General features: G+C 55.7%; 2 protein-coding genes across 16 annotated transcripts in view; one reads left to right on the forward strand and one right to left on the reverse strand.

The window, feature by feature from the left end:
- Positions 1-4,352, forward strand: part of NEURL1B (neuralized E3 ubiquitin protein ligase 1B) — a 129,280-nt gene extending 124,928 nt beyond the window's left edge. For all 7 annotated transcript variants that reach the window (XM_048080382.2, XM_048080384.2, XM_067005573.1 and 4 more), the window contains one exon: positions 530-4,352. In XM_048080382.2, coding sequence (XP_047936339.2) covers positions 530-774 — 245 coding nt within the window. In that variant the 3' untranslated portion in view covers positions 775-4,352. The remainder of the gene's footprint in view (positions 1-529) is intronic.
- SH3PXD2B (SH3 and PX domains 2B) overlaps positions 2,684-16,079 on the reverse strand; it is a 77,952-nt gene continuing 64,556 nt past the window's right edge. For 6 of the 9 annotated variants that reach the window (XM_067005564.1, XM_067005563.1, XM_067005568.1 and 3 more), the window contains 7 exons: positions 15,566-15,670; positions 14,774-14,857; positions 13,679-13,796; positions 12,265-12,491; positions 11,660-11,709; positions 11,414-11,539; positions 2,684-10,582 (listed from right to left, as the gene is read on the reverse strand). In XM_067005564.1, coding sequence (XP_066861665.1) covers positions 9,152-10,582; positions 11,414-11,539; positions 11,660-11,709; positions 12,265-12,491; positions 13,679-13,796; positions 14,774-14,857; positions 15,566-15,670 — 2,141 coding nt within the window. In that variant the 3' untranslated portion in view covers positions 2,684-9,151. The remainder of the gene's footprint in view (positions 10,583-11,413; positions 11,540-11,659; positions 11,710-12,264; positions 12,492-13,678; positions 13,797-14,773; positions 14,858-15,565; positions 15,671-16,079) is intronic. The other 3 variants (XM_067005566.1, XM_067005565.1, XM_048080469.2) reach the window with 1 other exon arrangement.

Raw genomic sequence — 16,079 nt, forward strand, 5'->3', positions numbered from 1 at the left:
AGGGGAGCCCTGGGTTACTTCCCACTTTGTCAGTCTAATGGAAGACGTTGCAAGGGAGCTGCTGCACTAGCAGGGGTGTGCAATGCCTGGTCTGGGTGTGTGACACGACCTGGGCTGCTGCTCCCTGCACTGCTGGGTACCCCCATAAATGCTCATCTGCAGTTGTTTGGCCTCAGGCAGGCGGCTGAGAGCTCCCCGCTGGCACCATCCTGGGCACGAGCCACCGTTGTGCTGTGCTGCAGCAGCCGAGCACACAGGGTGAGGCATAGAGGTGCCCTGCGAGGAGCTCTGCACACCCACACCCCCTGCAGAGCAGTGTCCCTGCCTGGGGAAGCCCCAGCAAGCTGCACTTTGCCTGTCTGCCTGAACGGGAGGGCATGATCCGCACCGAGACAGTACGCTGGGGGGTTATTTGGCTAAATAATACGACTAAGGAAGGGTGGGCCTTAAATTTGACTCGAGGGTGTTGTGGGCAGCCTTGCCCCATCCTGGTGACTGACTGATCTTGTTTGTCCCCCCTCCTTTGCAGTGACTGCGCCCAGCTCCCCCCTGAGCCCCCCCATCTCTCCCGTCTTCCCCCCTCCGGAGCCATCAAGCAGCAAGAACGGGGAATGCACCGTCTGCTTTGACAGCGAGGTGGACACGGTGATCTACACCTGCGGACACATGTGCCTCTGCAACACCTGCGGTCTTAAGCTGAAGAAGCAGCTCAACGCCTGCTGCCCGATCTGCCGACGGGTCATCAAAGATGTTATTAAAATCTACCGCCCTTAGCGCCCGGCTCGGGCTGTAGGAAGGGAGAACGCCGCTAGCAGTAACCATGCCTTTCCGTCCCTGCTTATGGGTTATCGTGCTGGTCAGTCGTTATCAAGTGGCTCGTTATCTGTGTTTCCTTATTTGACTGGTAGGGCACAATTCAGGGATAAAATTGAGCTGAGGATCACATGGGGCCCAAAGCCAAGGCTGCCGTGCCGGCCGGGCTGCGTGCCCGCGGGTTAATTGGGTGAATTGTGTTAGGGACCTGACCCGGCTGCCAGTGGGAAACTCCCTGTGCGAAGGCTCTTTTTTCCCTCGGAGGATGAGGCTCGTGGTGGTGTGGGTCAGGACGGGGACGTTGCCATTTGTTCGGTGCTGGGTGCCACTGGATTTCCCAGCCCCAAAGCCCAAACAGCCCTGGGGTGCCTGCGCTGTGGTGGAACAAAATCGGAATAAGGCCCAGTGGGAGAGCTCAAAGTGGACAAAACTGATCTGAAAATGTAATACCCATCCATTTAAGGTGAAATTGCTAAGGCCCAAATGGTAGCACAGCCAGATTCTCACTTAATTGGGTTTTGAGCGGAATTCTGGGGCACATGGAGAAGCTGGTTTGGCCTCAGATAAAGCAGCTTTTGCTTTTTGTGGCAGAGCAGGGACAACTGGACAGGGAGGCTGGGACCTGGGGAGCAGCCGAGGGGTAGCAGCAAGGTGCGCAAGCCCAGCAAGAGCCCCAGACAACCCAACTGCTGCAGCAGCAGCGACGGGCAGCAGCAATGGGCAGCTCACACACTGTCCCCATGTCTGGCTGCTGATGCAGCCGTAAATTTCAGCCTGTGGATTAGACTGGTGTTCGGACGAGCGGGCTGTAACCCAGTTTGGGAAAAGCGATGGGCTGCCATCGGCTGAACCGAGTTTTTGTCACACGCAGGCACGTACGCCTGCATTTTGCTCTGCTCCTCCAGGTGCAGGGAGGTGAATCTCACGGGGCCCTGCCCGGCTCATGTCCCTCACCCTGCCCCTGCTGCCAGCGGAGGGCTCAGCCTCCCTCCCTGCCCACCACAAGGACTTTTTGGAGCCTGTGGTGAGAAATCCACGTCTGCCCCAGTCCCCGCGGGCTCACCTTTTCTTACTGGGGACTGCAGATGTGTTGGCTTCACCTTCTGTGTTTCTCCTGCCTCTCCAGGTGTCCCAACATAGCTCCCACTGCCCGGACACTGGGTCCCAAGGGAGGCTTCAGCCATAGACAAGAGCTTATCGAGATGACCAGGGTTGAAACTTGGTTTTACTTGGGAGAAGGAAAGAAAAAGTCTCTGAGGCTATTATCAGATGTTGGGACTTAAAAGGTAGATGGATTTCAGCTGTGATGTTAGCCACAAGCAGCAGCAACCCAGAGGAGCTGGGAAGTGTACAAGCAGGCAGCAGCGGGGGGCTTGGTGTCCTCCTCCTTGATGCTCCTGCAGGAGCTTCCCTCCATCCTCGGCCCCCTTGCAGGCCTCCCCTCTGGTCCTTCATCCCGAGCACACCCCAAGCCTGGTCCAGCTTGGTAAAGAGGTGAAGAGCAAGGATGCAAACGGCACGATTAGAGAGGGGCCGATGCCGCTCTCGCTCAGTGAGTGTGCCACCAAGCACGAAACCCACCCAAGCACACCGCAGGGCTGCCGGGCGCAGGGGGCGGCCTGCTCCTGCCGCTTCTGGCTGTGGGTGCGCCGCCGGCTGTCCTGCTACTGCTGCCGGGCTGGTGGCGGGGGCGTGCTGCTGGCAGCGTGACGGCTGTGTGGCTGCTCTCGGTCCCTGGCCCAGAGCCTCTCTTACCTCATGGGAAGCACACCCAGGGGAGCAGATAACCCGTCCCACGTCGGGCCGCAGCTGCTCGGAGGCTGGCCAAATGTGCCAGCTCACAGGGCACGGAGAAAACTTTTTAAAAAAAAAAAAAACTTGAAGAGCTAATTAGCATTTCCATTAAGTGTATAAATGAGAGGCTACTTTAGAGTGAGAGCTCTCAGACACTGCCCTGCTGCATCAGCACGAGAGCCTGCTGGCTTTGCAGAGCCCTTTTTAGAAACTCGGCTCAGCGCCGGCCACGCAGCATCAGCGCGTGCTGAGCCCCGGCAGAGCCATCAGTGCAGCGACACTTTTTCACCTTTGCAAAACGCAGCGGTGAGCTTTCCAGTTTTCTGTTTTGCAGTTTTCCAGCGGCTGAAGCCTTGTGCCGAGCTTGATGCTGCCCAGCTGAGGCCCTCCATGGTCCTGCCCAGCCCCCGGCTGTAGATCAGGGTCCAGCCGTGGTCACCGGGCACAACGCCGGCTGCCGTGGTGGCAAATACGTGACCGCAGGGGGAAACCCGGCCAGGTGGGTCAGGCTGCGCCCTTCTGTGAGCGGGCTGCAGTGGGCAGCTTTGGCCTGACGAGGAGTTCAGGGAAAGCTGTCTGAATTCACAGTGAGCGCTGCTGGCTTGGAGCACGCTGGGCTAACAAACGCCAGCAGCCGGCCCCACGCCACAGTCCCTGTTTTGGGGTGCCCGGTCCTGTTCGGAGCCAGCACCCCTAACGCGCAGAGCTGGTTCAGATGGCCGACCCCTCAGGTCTCCAACGAGCAGGGCTGGCTGCACGCCTGGCTTAGTTCTTGGTGTAGCTCTTTTCTTTTAAGCCAACGTGGAGAAGCAGTGAAACCACTCGCTCCAAGCTGGCACCCGAGCTGACCAGGTTGCACAGGTTTACTTTTCGCTGTAGCAGCTGCGAGTGATTTCAGGGCACGGCATCCAGCAGGGCCGGCAAGGGAGCGAGCTCGGGTGGGTAAGGAACCTCGCCGGGGTGCAGGGTGCTGCCGAGCAGGGGGGCGGGGAGCGAGCAGCGGTGGCCGTGGCGCCCTGCCTACCTGAGAGCGACAGGGGTGTTCAAAACAGGTGCAGAGGCCTCAAAAAGATTTCCAGGAAAAGGTAGCCTCTTACAGATTTAATCGTTAGTACTCGTATTGCTATTTTTTTTAACCAGTCCGATGATATATGATTTGTACAGAAGATCTGTTTGTGCCTTATAAGGGTGTCTGTGCACTTTTTATCCTTTCTAAAGCAACTTTTAAAAAACAAAGAAAAATGGGGAGAAAATATCACAGATCAGTGGTAGTTTTATAGATTTTTTTTTGTGTTCATTGAGAATCCTGCTTTATATATATATAAACATATATATATAAATTTAGGAGTGAAAAAAAGTGTTTATTTCTATGGATTTACCCCCCGCTCCTATTTGTTTAAAAAAAAAGAAAGAGCAAAAGCAAAAGCAGAGTAGGGGAACCCTTTGACCTTGCCCCTTTCCAAGCCAGTTACTCTCTTGTTCTTACCTTTACGAGTCAATACTGTGATCTGTGCGTCATGGCGAAGCTGAATCAGACGGTGCGCCTCTGTATTAGGCTTTCCAAGCAAATCATAGGGGGACCGGGGTGGGGGTGGGTCGCACGAGGGAGGGACCTGCACTTCTACATGTCAGTACTCTATAGCGTTGTGTTCAGTGCTGTGTGTGTTTTATTTTTGTCCATTTATCTGTTTTACATTAATATAATTTTACTTGTTTATGAAACAAATAAAATTTTGGCTTGTAAAGAGGGCTCCTTGGCATTTAAAAGTGACCAGAAGGCTGAGCAAAAGCTTTTCTTCCAAATTGGGCTAACAGGAGTAGCTAGAGGCTCAGGGATGCTGCCCACCCCCTGCCCCTGCCGGCACCCCTGCTCCAGGACAATGGTTAAATACCTTGCAGGAGCTTTGCTTTGCTCCAAAGTCACTGCAGGTCACTGCAGGGCTCCGTCCCTTGAAGGTTCCTTTAACCTTGCAAGCCCTTGAAAACTTGGCAGCCCCTACAGTAAAAAGCAAGGTGCATTTTGGGGCTACTGAGGTAGGAGGGGGCGCCTGCTCCAGCCACTTGCACCTCTGTTCGGGGAGGGGGCCAAGCACCTGGGCAGGAGGGCTGCTGGACTCTCTATTTTTTTATTTTTTTATTCCCCCCCCCTCCCCAAGCTGCCTGGCTCTGTATTTAACAAGCCGAGGTCGACAGGAGGCTGTGCTGTAAACTGTTTATGTTCTGAAATGTGGCCGGTTGAAGCCAGACACCAGTCAAGTCACTTCAGATGTGGTTTGAAGCGGAGTAGAAGAATTCATTCATAACTCTGCCCTGGCAGGAGCACAGCCACGCTGACGCGTTTGCGCTAAGACCCACGCAAGCTGCAGGTGGTGAAGGAGCCCGACAATGGCTATTTATGGCCAAATGCCTGGGTATGGGCTGTGTGGCCCAGCTTTATCCATGGGGGCTGATGCTCCTGAGCTGCCACCAGCCTCACGCTGCAGGTTTCAGGCAGCACTTGGTGTCAGAGCAATGCACCCGTGCACGCCCTGGGGCGAGTCTGCAGGACCACTGCCTGCTCCCATCGCTTGTACCCGCAGCCACCAGCCTGGGCATGGTGACACACGTACCATGCGCCTCCCGTGGCCGCAGACCAGCCCTCGTTAGGGCTCTGCCAGCTCAGCTCGCGGCGCTGGCTGGTGGGGCAGCCACACAAGCGCTGAGCACTGGGGTGCAGCCAGCATCGCACGGTGCCAGGAGCGGCGAGCCCCGGCAGGGTGGGGAGCAGCGCGTCCGCAGGGGTGCAGCGTGGCACCGCTCCCTGCCCCTCCGGCTGGGGACAGGCCCCGTGCGCGGTGGTGCAATACCCCAGGTTATGGCACCGGCCCCGAATTCCTCCCCGATTCACTCCTGCCGCGTGGTGGCTCTGTGCAGAAACCGGGCCCCGGGCTGTCGATGTGCCAGCCACACAGCGTGGGCTCCCAGCACGGGGCGCGTGCTGCAGGCAGGTGAGCCAACGGCAGCCGTAGGCAGGGAGACCGGCCCTGATGCTGCAGGTAATTCAGCAGGCACTGGGCCATCGCCTGCTGCCTGCACAGCCCTGCCCGAGCTCCTCGCAGCCCTGCACAGGATGGTGACCTGGGGCACAGCAGTGCGGGGGGAGCTGGGTTATCTGTGACCGGGGACTGCAAGACCAAAATCCGTGCTCAGGGCTCCTCAATGTCACTGCCATTGCAGCGATAAGCAGCAGCTCTTTGCGCATGCTGTGTCCCCCCCGGCAGCCCCCTGCCCTGGTCATCCAGCCACATTTCACACCTTCAGGACACTTTGCTCAGCGCCCAGACCCGGTCCCTGCGCAGAGCTGCCACCACCCGGACAGGGAGCAGCTCAGCCCAGACACACGCCAGCCAGGGGTTCACAAGGTGCTTGAAACCAGTCAAGCCGTTTCTTTTATTTCTTAAAAAACAAACAAACAAAAAAACAATAAAAACAAACCACAAAAAAAATTCAAAAAAAAAAAAAAAAGCCCCCAAACCCCCAACGAATTAAAAATAAGAAATAAAACTCAACCCCTAATGGTGAAAGTACAGATACGGCATTTACACGGCTACATCTATCTTCCGCTGCCACCCCCACCCGCCCACAGCAATGTCGATTTATACGCGCTTACATAATACAGCGAGACACAGACAAACAAACCGGCTTCGGGAGCGCGTGAGGCGGCGCGGGGGCCTCCAGCCCTCCGCTGCCCCCCGGCCGCGGCGATGCCCCCGCCTCGGGCTGTGCTGGTGGTGGGCGAGGAGGAAGCTCGGGCTTGGACCACGGCGGTGCTCAGGGCCCCGAGCATCCCGGGCCGCCCTCCTCCTCCTCCTCCTCCTCACGAGGTAGTCGCGGGGCTCGGCCTCGTGTGACGTGCGAGGCAGGGCGAGGAGACGCGGTCTGCGTGGCCACCAAGCACGTCTCCCCCACCGGGGTCTGGGTTTTGCAGCCTGCGGTCCCTTCGCAGACAGAGGAGCAGAAGGAGGGGTAAGGCTCCCGGTGTCGGCACCCTGCGAGGGTGGGTGACCATGCTGGCACGCACCCTGCTGCCTCCTGGGAAGCTCTTTGGGAACAAGGGACCGATGCTGTCACGCGCTCGATGAGCCAAATACAGTACTTGTGTCAGCAAAATGAAGCACTACCAGTTCTGAGGCTCAGTCTGGGAGGAAAGCAGAAATAGCCCTCATTTAGCACGGAAGCAACAGAAAGAGTATTGTTCCCTACGAGGAAGAGGGGGATCAGTGAGGTCTGTGAGGCAGAGAAAGGAGAGAGCCTGAGCCTGAAAGGACGCTCAGCACCGAGAGCAAGGATGCAGCGCCATGGGAAAGGGGCACCCCTGCCACCCCCTGCGTGACTGCCAGCAGCCAGAGCGGGTGGGGGGACCCAGCTCCTCCTGCCCCCTCCCCAAGCACGGTGGGGCTGCACCTGGCTGCTGGGCAGCTCTGCCCTAACTGGCCTGTCCCCCGGCCACTTCCATGGCAGGAGAGTCTTCATGGAGCAAGGGGTGTGCAGAGACAAGGCAGTGTTGTTCCCTGCAACTCTCCTTGGAGCACATCAACACCTCTTTATGTGCCACGCAAGCAGCTTGGTTATTGGGTTGGGTTGCGGATGTATTGCTTATTGCCAGCTCAGGTGAGTCAGCCCGATCAGAGGCTGATGTGTGATCAGAGAAACCTGTAGGTGGGAAGGAGAGGAATCAGCCAGAGATCGGGGTGCATGAGTTCCCACGGCTGAAAACAGACCTCGGGGCTTCTGGGTGGACTAGCATGGTCAGGGCTTCTCTACCTATGAAACAGGGCTGGGACAAACTGCCCCATCACCTCTCCAAAGGACCCTGCCCTGAGGCACCACCACATCTGTACGTACAAAAAGCTATCTCTTAAGTCCACATTTCCAGCATAGAAAGCATGGGACAAGGGAAGGCAGCAAGTGCTCAAGGGAGCGGACAACACTCCTCTGGCATGCAGAGTGCCCTCAATTCTGCTAGCTTCAAATTAGAGGGAAAACTCTAATTGTTTTCAGCAGCAAAAGAACGTAGCCGCAGAACTGCATCTGCAGCGCTTACACTTGCAATTAGAATAGAAAGGGCAAACGGGCTTGGTCAGCCGCAAACCCACAGAAGTGCCGGGCATGAAGCTCTTCCAGAGAGAGAAACGTGGCCCTCGATCTGCAAGCAGCCACGTACGGGCAGGAGGAAAGCAGCACAAGGGAGCAATAGGTGAGGAGACCACATCCATCCTCCCTCTGGGATAAAAATCACCGCTAGCAACATCAGACCTGGCAGGCAGGATGGTCAGCGTGGAAAAAAACCCAGGCTCCATCTGACCTGAAGCCCCCAAAGCTGACCGACACACAGGGGGAACTGAAAGAATCCAGGGGACAGGACGACAGAAAGCTGGGGTGGCAAACAAGGCAGGGAGCAACCTGAGCACCAGACACGCCTCACAACTGGTTGCGATGAGGAGCTGAACTCCCACATTCTGGATTGCACTTGATAATATCAGCACCTACTGAAGGACCCACCTTCTGGCTGCTGCCCGCCAGCCCCGGGAAGCTCGGTGGGTCGCAGGAACGGGCAGTCCCCTATTAGTCCGACGGGCAGCGCAGTCTGTGTTGCAAGGAAAGCAAAGCATCCTCTTTCCAGGGCTTTTGGGGTCATTCTGGTCCTCTGTGTGTTGCATAGTATTCTTCAGCTACCGAAGCAAAACACCTCTTGTTTGCTTGTAATACTGCAAGGTACGGTCTGCATAGTGCCCTGGGTCAGCAGAGAGGACCTGTTATGTGTGTGCGCATGTGTGCATTTTTTTTTTCTTTTTTTTCTATTTTTTCCCACCAGAAGGATGTTTAAGTTAACACTTGTCGTTGCAGAGTGGGGAAGGACCATGGGACTGTCCCATGACGTGTGCAGGGGAAAGCAAGGCAGAGCGTGGAGTGCAGCACCTGGCCCCCAGCGTGCAGTCGTGGCTGCACATGCACGCAGAGCTATAGGGACCCTGTTCTGAGCAATCATCCCTCTTTTTTGCCACATCTCCTATGACTCTGCTACACATTTGGACTAAGCAATGCGACGTACAACATTCAACCATGACCCTGAGCCTCAGGGAAAACCAAATCCCTCCACGAGGCCAGATTTCCTTCACTGGTACCAGGGCCAAGCTGCATTCCTCTCCCTGGCTGCTGCTGCCTCTTGATTTCCCAGTACAGGTGGCAAAACCCACCTATCGAGGTCTACTTCCCCAGCACGGAGGACCATGCTGGGGTCCATACACCACGAAGCGTGGCCAGGGCAGCCCGTGGCAGCCAGCCAAGGGAGAGCAGGAGCTCGGTGGGACGCGGTGGGAGCAGGAGGCTGGGCTACGAGGGGCGAGCGCGCTGCCTCCAACGGACACCAGCTGGAATGTGTGGTATCTCAATTATTATTATTTCTTTTTTAAAGCCAGCCTTATGGAAAACTATAAATTAATAGGCTAATTAAATACTCAGGTGGGAGAACGGGGAACCTCCGACCATGTAAACAGAGGACAGGCTATGGCTTCTTCCGCAGGTAGTTGGAAGGGATCCAGCCCTCCCAGCAAGGGCCCCCAGTCAGGACCTTGCAGAACCACCAGCCGCTGCTGTTCTTCTCACGCACTTCAAACAACGTCCCTTCTCTAAAGCTGTTGGTCTCCTCGTCGCCTTCAAAATCTGCTACTGCCACGTAGAGAGCTTCCTTGGAGATGTCCGGGTTGGAGAAAGGGGCTGATGTCCTCTCCTTGGCTTCCCCTCTCTCCACTGCCTTGGATATTACCTTTGGGCCTAAGCTGCTTTTCACTTTGGCTTCGTCTTGGATCGCAGCGGACAGGAAGGGTTTGGCTTTGGGAGGAACCAGCATGGGTCTCCCCGGCAGCGGGGAAGCCCTGGCCTCGGGTGCGGGGCCAGCGGCAGGACACGCCGTTTTTTTGGGTGGCGGTGGCCTGCGGGGCGGCACAACCGGGCGCTGCGGCGCGGGCTCGCGGGCAGCCGGGACGATGGCTGGGCCCGGGGGAGATTTGGGCAGGGGTTTGCTCTCCACGCTCAGACGCTCCTGAAACCTTCCAGAAGCTTCCGAGGTGACTGTGGTATTACCACAGGAGCTTTCGCTGGCGGCGGTGTCCGGCTCGGAGGGTTTCTCAGGGCACTTTGCAGGCCTCAGCTTGCTCCGCAGGCTGCAGATGTCCAGTTTATCGTCGGCTGGAGGGGGGTCAGTCCGGGGGGCTGCAGCGGGTTTGGGCCTGATCTGAGGTCTTGACTTCAAGAAGGGGTTCTGGGTGATTGGCTCAGGCTTGTCCTCCACAGGCTCAGGTTTTGGTTTGGTTGGCTTGACAATGGGCCGGAGGTTCGGCTTCTTCACCTCCTTGGCTGACACCTTGTGTCCACATTCCAGCCCCATTTCGTTTTTCAGCTGGAAGAGTTTGCCCTTCTCTGATTTCAGCTCGGGCTTCTTGCTGTCTTTTGGGGCTACCGACTGCTTTGGCGGGATCATGGGCAAAATCATGCCTGGGGGCTTGGGGGGAGGCCTCTGCCTCTCCAGTAACTCGCCTTCCGACTTAATGATGGACTCCTTCCTGGGCGGCAGGCTGGGCTTCTCTTCCACGTCACGGTCCGAGATCTCCTCATACCCACAGGCCAAGGCAAGGTCACTGCTCTCAGTAGCCTCCTTCCCCTTCCAGTCCTTGGCCCACTTCATACCGCAGTCCATGCCGTTGGGGGGAGCCTCGGGCAGAGGTCTGCACGGTCCCGTGGCTTCCTCGCTGGCACTGCCTTCTGCCGCGGCATCGCCCAGCCGGAGCTGGGCCATCTCGTTGGGCAGCGGAGCCAGGAAGTTCGGCCTGGACGCGTTGCTGGTTTTCTTGTACTTGTCAATAAACGTAGCGGGGGCCCAGCCTTCCTTCTCCTCTATCTGAATGTACCACCAGCCACTCAGGTTCTTCTCAATGACCTGCAGGAGGAAAGGAAACCTCAGACACACACTCAGCAGCCCCCTCTGCACAAAAGGAGATGCTCAGTATCTCCAAAAGGGGATCCTCAGTATCTCTGAAATAATATCAGAGTGGCATGTGGCTTCCAGGCTCCTTCCTACCCAACCTGATATCCAAATGCCGTATAATCACAAGGAAAACGAGCACAAATGATTTTTACAAGTGGATGTTCAGCTCAGCACAAAAAGCACAGGACCAATATCCAACCAGGAGGGAATCCTGCTAAGGGGACCTGCACATCATGAGCTGGGACCAAGGAGTGACATAGCCACGTCGAGGATGCTGCAGCAGACAGGAGCAGGACGCCAGGTACTGGCAGTGGCCACTGCGTGGCACTGTTGGAGCGATCAACCGGCAGCATCACTGCACTGATCAGCAGCCATCCGGCCTGTACGCACTCCAGAAGTAGGACTGGGACGAGCAGACTGGGGCAGCCATGGAAGAAAAATCCTCTTAAATAATAACAGTGTATATTTTTAAAAGCAAAATCACATCTACAACAGGGATTCTGCCAGCAAAACTGGGTGTGGAACTCTGGAAGGGCTTTTAGTGTTACACCTGGCCTAAATAAGAAAAAAAAAAAGTAATTTCTACCCCCATTTGTGATGAAGTTTTATTTCCATTAGCTCAAACAACACAGCACCCACATACTCAAGGGACAGGAGGCCACCAAGAGCACCTGGGACTCTAAAGTCTCACGAGCTCCTGCTGTGTGATGTTAACAGTCCACAGAGGTAATCACAAGCACTGTTCTGATGGGAAGATGCGAGGAGGGAAGACGACAGACTCACCTCTACTTTCATTCCTGCCTGGAAGCTGATGCCGTCGGGGATGGTGGTCTGGAAGTCAGCGATGGTGTAATATTCCTCTTCCACTTGAGGAGGGACAGGAGGTTTAGGCAGGTTCAAACCACGTGGCTATGACAACGAAAAAGAAAACCCATCAGCATGTCTCTACAGAAGGTGTAACACAATGTCCACATAGACAGGGGAGTCTTAAGACAGCAGGGAGGTGGTGTGCATGCTCTACACACTTACTATGGTGAGATCTCGGCGAGGAGGGGGTCTCTGCCGCATCTTCGGTGACTCTGTGGAGGAAGAATTTCAGATGCTGTTGAGGGTCTGGCTTTTAGTCACACGTGCATTCCCATAAGGCAAGTGAAAGAGAAGGCAGAAAGGCAAGGACCAAGCCTGCCTCAGGCAAGCAAGCCAAATGAGGAACCTCTCTCCCTGGTACCCTGAGTGACACAGGTCACCCAGGTTCCAAGGTTATCCCGCTGGAAGAGGAACCAGCTCTGCACCATCAGGCGCTGCTGGGAAATGCAGCTGAGGTGACCCCATGGAACTGCTTTTTCACTGCAGGCCTGACCCCAAAGACCTGACGTGCTGAGGGATTAAACTGTGCAGCTCCTGCGAGGAGTCTGCAGCTGAACCTGCAGGCTGAGAGGCTCCTATTCACACCTCTGCTGCTGCTCCTCAGCAGACCCCTGGGCAGCGCTGTGCCCATGCCCTGTGTAATGCCACCTCCAGACCTTGCTACAGAGCTCATGGTGACTTGCAAGCCTCCTGCCTCCCATTTGAGCTTTGTTGCCCAAAATTCTGCAGGACAGGCTGCACTGACACCTTCCCAGCTGGCCACTTACTGCGTCGGATGTCAGCGTTGGGCAGGGGACGGCTGTCGAACCTCCCGTCCCTTTGGCCGGCGAGCCCGTCCTTCTCTCGGCTGGCCACGATCTGCTGCCGGGAAATGCCATCCAGATCCAAGGCACAGGAATGAGTGGAGGAGCCTGATCCCAGCTTCTGCAAGAACATCTCTCCATTCCCCTTTTTGAGATAGGAGGCGGGGGCCCAGCCTTCTTGGCCCTGGTACCTGCAGTGACAACAACGGCAGCGTCACTGTGCAGAGCCTCAGTGCTGCCCCGAGCCCTACCAGGCGTCCCTGGGGCCAGGGCTCAGCACAAGCCTTGATCTGGGCAAAATGAGCTTGCTCAGTGCCAGGCTCCACGCCAGGTGGCACCTGGAGAGCGGCAGCAATGACTGGTGCTCCCACGCAGGCCGGCTGCAGCCAGCAGGCCGAGGGCTGGGAACGGCGAGAAGCCCGATTTCCTTTTCACCTCAGCAATGGCACTGGTTCAGGAATGAAATGCACTGGCAGGGGAAGCGAAGGGGAAAACCAGAGGGTTGCTGCTAGGATTGATGTACCTGTTCTCTGGATGAAGCACAGCCTGGATCCCTTCCCTGCTCTAAATCTGCGCTGTTTAGGAGAGAAACCAGTGCTGTGATCTGATTGAAAAACCACATCCACAGAGTCTCCCTGCCATGCTCGAGGGTCTTGCGCCAGCGTCAGAGACTCTCCTGCTGGCTGGGCTGCAGCCACTGCACTCACATGGCACCGGATCCTGAGCTTGTAATTGCCTTTGGAGCTCTTGTGGCAGCTCTCCTCTGCTCAGAAAGTCAATGGACATTTTTCTGGGGCTTTGCTTCTGCCAATACCACAGGTTCAACGTAAGGTTAAGAAAACCGTGGCATATACTCCCACCCTGCTCAAGTCCAGCCATTAGCTAAGACCACAGAAAAGCAAAAATGAGCTTCCAGGAGAAAACAAGTACCAGCTCAGGATGACCGGGAGTGTTTGGCCTCAGCACACCCTGTACACAGCAGAGCTGGCCCGGACAACGGCCCTTCTCCGCAGGAACCTCCTAACACAGCCAGAGGATCCAGTCTGCCTCCAGGACACTCGCTGCTTTTCCTATCAGCAGCACATGATGTAACCTTAATGCTCTCGTACCCGTTCTCTTTGCGCTGCTGGGGCATGTGATGCCGTGACGCAGTCCACCTCCCCAGCACAGGAAATTGAGGGATTTTCAAGATGTTTAACCACAACTATGCTTGGCTGAAACCTTGAACTACAGTTAGCCTTAGTATTTAGGGATGGAGAGAAATGAGTTCTGCTGCTCTGCCCTCCCCATTGCCCTAGGCTTGCCCTTGGACTGTGCATCGGGTCTCTGCTTTGCATAGCCTGCAGTGCCAGGGAAGGGCAAGAGGCGGGGACGGTACCTGATTTTCCACCAGCCCTCCAGGTTCTTCTGGATCACCTCCACCACGGCCCCTTTGTCCAGGTTCATTTCATCCTGGTCTCTTGCAGTGTATGGGTAAATAACTGTGTACTTCTCCTCTGTAGGAAAGAAAGTGGAGATTTACTAAGTTATTGTTTTACAGAAACCTGGACCAGTCAAATAGTGGTTAAGTGTTTTCTATGAATAGCAATTCTTGTTGTAACATAGGTGCAAACACACAGAGATACACAACTATTGAGAAAATAAATGCCAGTGAAATGAATTCCAAAACAAACCCAGCTGCATTTTGAAATGTAAGCTTTGGTGAGTTTCCCCTATGACAGCCAACGTGAGGAGGCACTGAATGCCCACTTCTTTTCATCCTCTCACATCCCTCCAGTTTGTGGTCTCAGCTCTTGCTCTGGGATCCTGTGCCACTCACTGATCACAAGGATAAAGCATTGAAGCTGCTCGACCCCAACAAGAACCCAATCCCAGCTACCACCATGGTCTTTAATCACTTTCATACATCACTCAAGCTTCCCCTTCCAGTTGCTTTTTGCCTTTATTCTCCTAAATAGCCACTGTTCCTGAAAATGCACTCCTCCAGGGCTCGAAAACACACAAAAACTGGATGCCCGGCCCTTTGCCCTTGCCTTCTTGGAAAAGCACAGCTCTCGAAAGACTTGATTCCCCACCCACTTCATGCGAATGAGTCAAAGCAGCAAACGTCCTGTCCCATCCAGCAAAACCAGGTGGGCTCTTCTCTTGGTGCTGCCTGAGCCACCGACACCAGGACCACGGCTGAGAGCAGGGACTAAGGCAGCAGCTACAAGAAGTTCGCATAAATGTGTTGGGGGAAAGCAGCGACTCCAGTCTCTGTACCCAAAACAAGCCTCAAAAAGTTAGAGGGAACGGCTGATAGAGGAAAGAGAGGAGGACGTGAGTGGGCCTGATGGAAGGCTGAGGAGCACACGCGGCACATACCAAGGACTGACACAAGCAGAGTCCCTCCCATGCAAAGCAAACAAACATGCACACAACAAGGCTGCAGGCACAAAACAAGGGCAGCTGAACACGTCTCTACAAAGTCCACCTTGACCCCATCCACTGGTGTACAAGTCCCCAAGGGTCCGACGGCGGCCAACGTGCCTGGGCAGAGACCAGTATCTCCACGGGACTGGGAAGAGCATGTTGGGGAAGCAGGAGAAGGACAAGAGAGGACGTAAGGAGGCAGCACTTCGGGTCTAAGAGGAAACAGGGTTGACAGCAGAGAGAGGCACAGAGCTGTACTCACCTGGAGCTCTCGGGGGTTTCTCCCTGGTTTGAACCCCCTTCCCACCTCCATCTCCCCAGGAAAATGACTGAGCAAACTACAGCACTGCTTTGAGCATACAGCAGTCAGTGGAAAGGATGCGTGCTACAGGGTTGTTTCAGATTTACTGTATGCAATGGTTGCAGCTTTGCTATTCTCATAATGTGAACTCGTGCATGCTCTTGCTTTCTGCATGACATCAGAAGACACAGGAATTGTCCTAGGACCTCAGGTTTGCTCCTCCTCCAGTATACAGGCAAACCACCTCCCTGGGAGTACAGGGGACATCGCGATGGCAGGACTGGGTGTTCCCCAGAGGTGGCACCTCCAGCCCCTCTGGGGGAGCAGGAATGCCAGCAGCTACACTGCCAATATCCCCCTGCCCGACTCCTGGTGCAGCACTGGCGCAGAGTGGGCAGACCATCATGGACAGACACGACTGTGGCACTTGTGGGTTTGTCCTCCCCAGAGCTTTTCCCCTCCCTAGGTCAGAAAGGGCTAAGCAACCCTGCAAGCCGCTCAGCATAGCTCAGCACAAAGAAGCTGGGTCAGGTGCCTCCAGCCACCTCTTACCTTCGTCGGGCTGCATTGAGAACTCATCCTGGACGCCATCCTGGGCCTCCAGACAGGTCGCTGGCACCCAGCCTTGCTCCTCTGATGTGCTCACAAACCACCAGCCTGGGAACAAAACAGCAGGAGGATCAGCCAAGGGCACCCACCAGCCAAAAACCACCTCCCTCCTGACAAGCCATGAGTCTGGGGGGCTTTGTCCCCTCCGTGCTGCCACATGGGAGGCTGGGGTTACCCCAAAGCAACAGAGCCAAGCGCCATCCAAAAGGGAGCGCACACAGCAGCAAGGGAGAATCGCAGCTGAGCGATACCCAAATGTACAGCTCTCTCCCCACGGTCACAAAAAAATAGGACAACTCAGAAGTGAATGACTCCAGCCACCTCATTTGCTTTCTTTTTTTTTTTTTTTTTTCCTTCATGGTTCATTTTCTCTCAGTATGGGTCAGCAAGTCCAGTCTAATTAGCCGAGATGAATACACTGTCTGCAAATCGATAACTGACTCCTGCTGTGCTCTCG

The sequence above is a fragment of the Anser cygnoides genome, chromosome 14 (assembly GCF_040182565.1).
Source record: "Anser cygnoides isolate HZ-2024a breed goose chromosome 14, Taihu_goose_T2T_genome, whole genome shotgun sequence".
Lineage (NCBI taxonomy): Eukaryota > Metazoa > Chordata > Aves > Anseriformes > Anatidae > Anser > Anser cygnoides.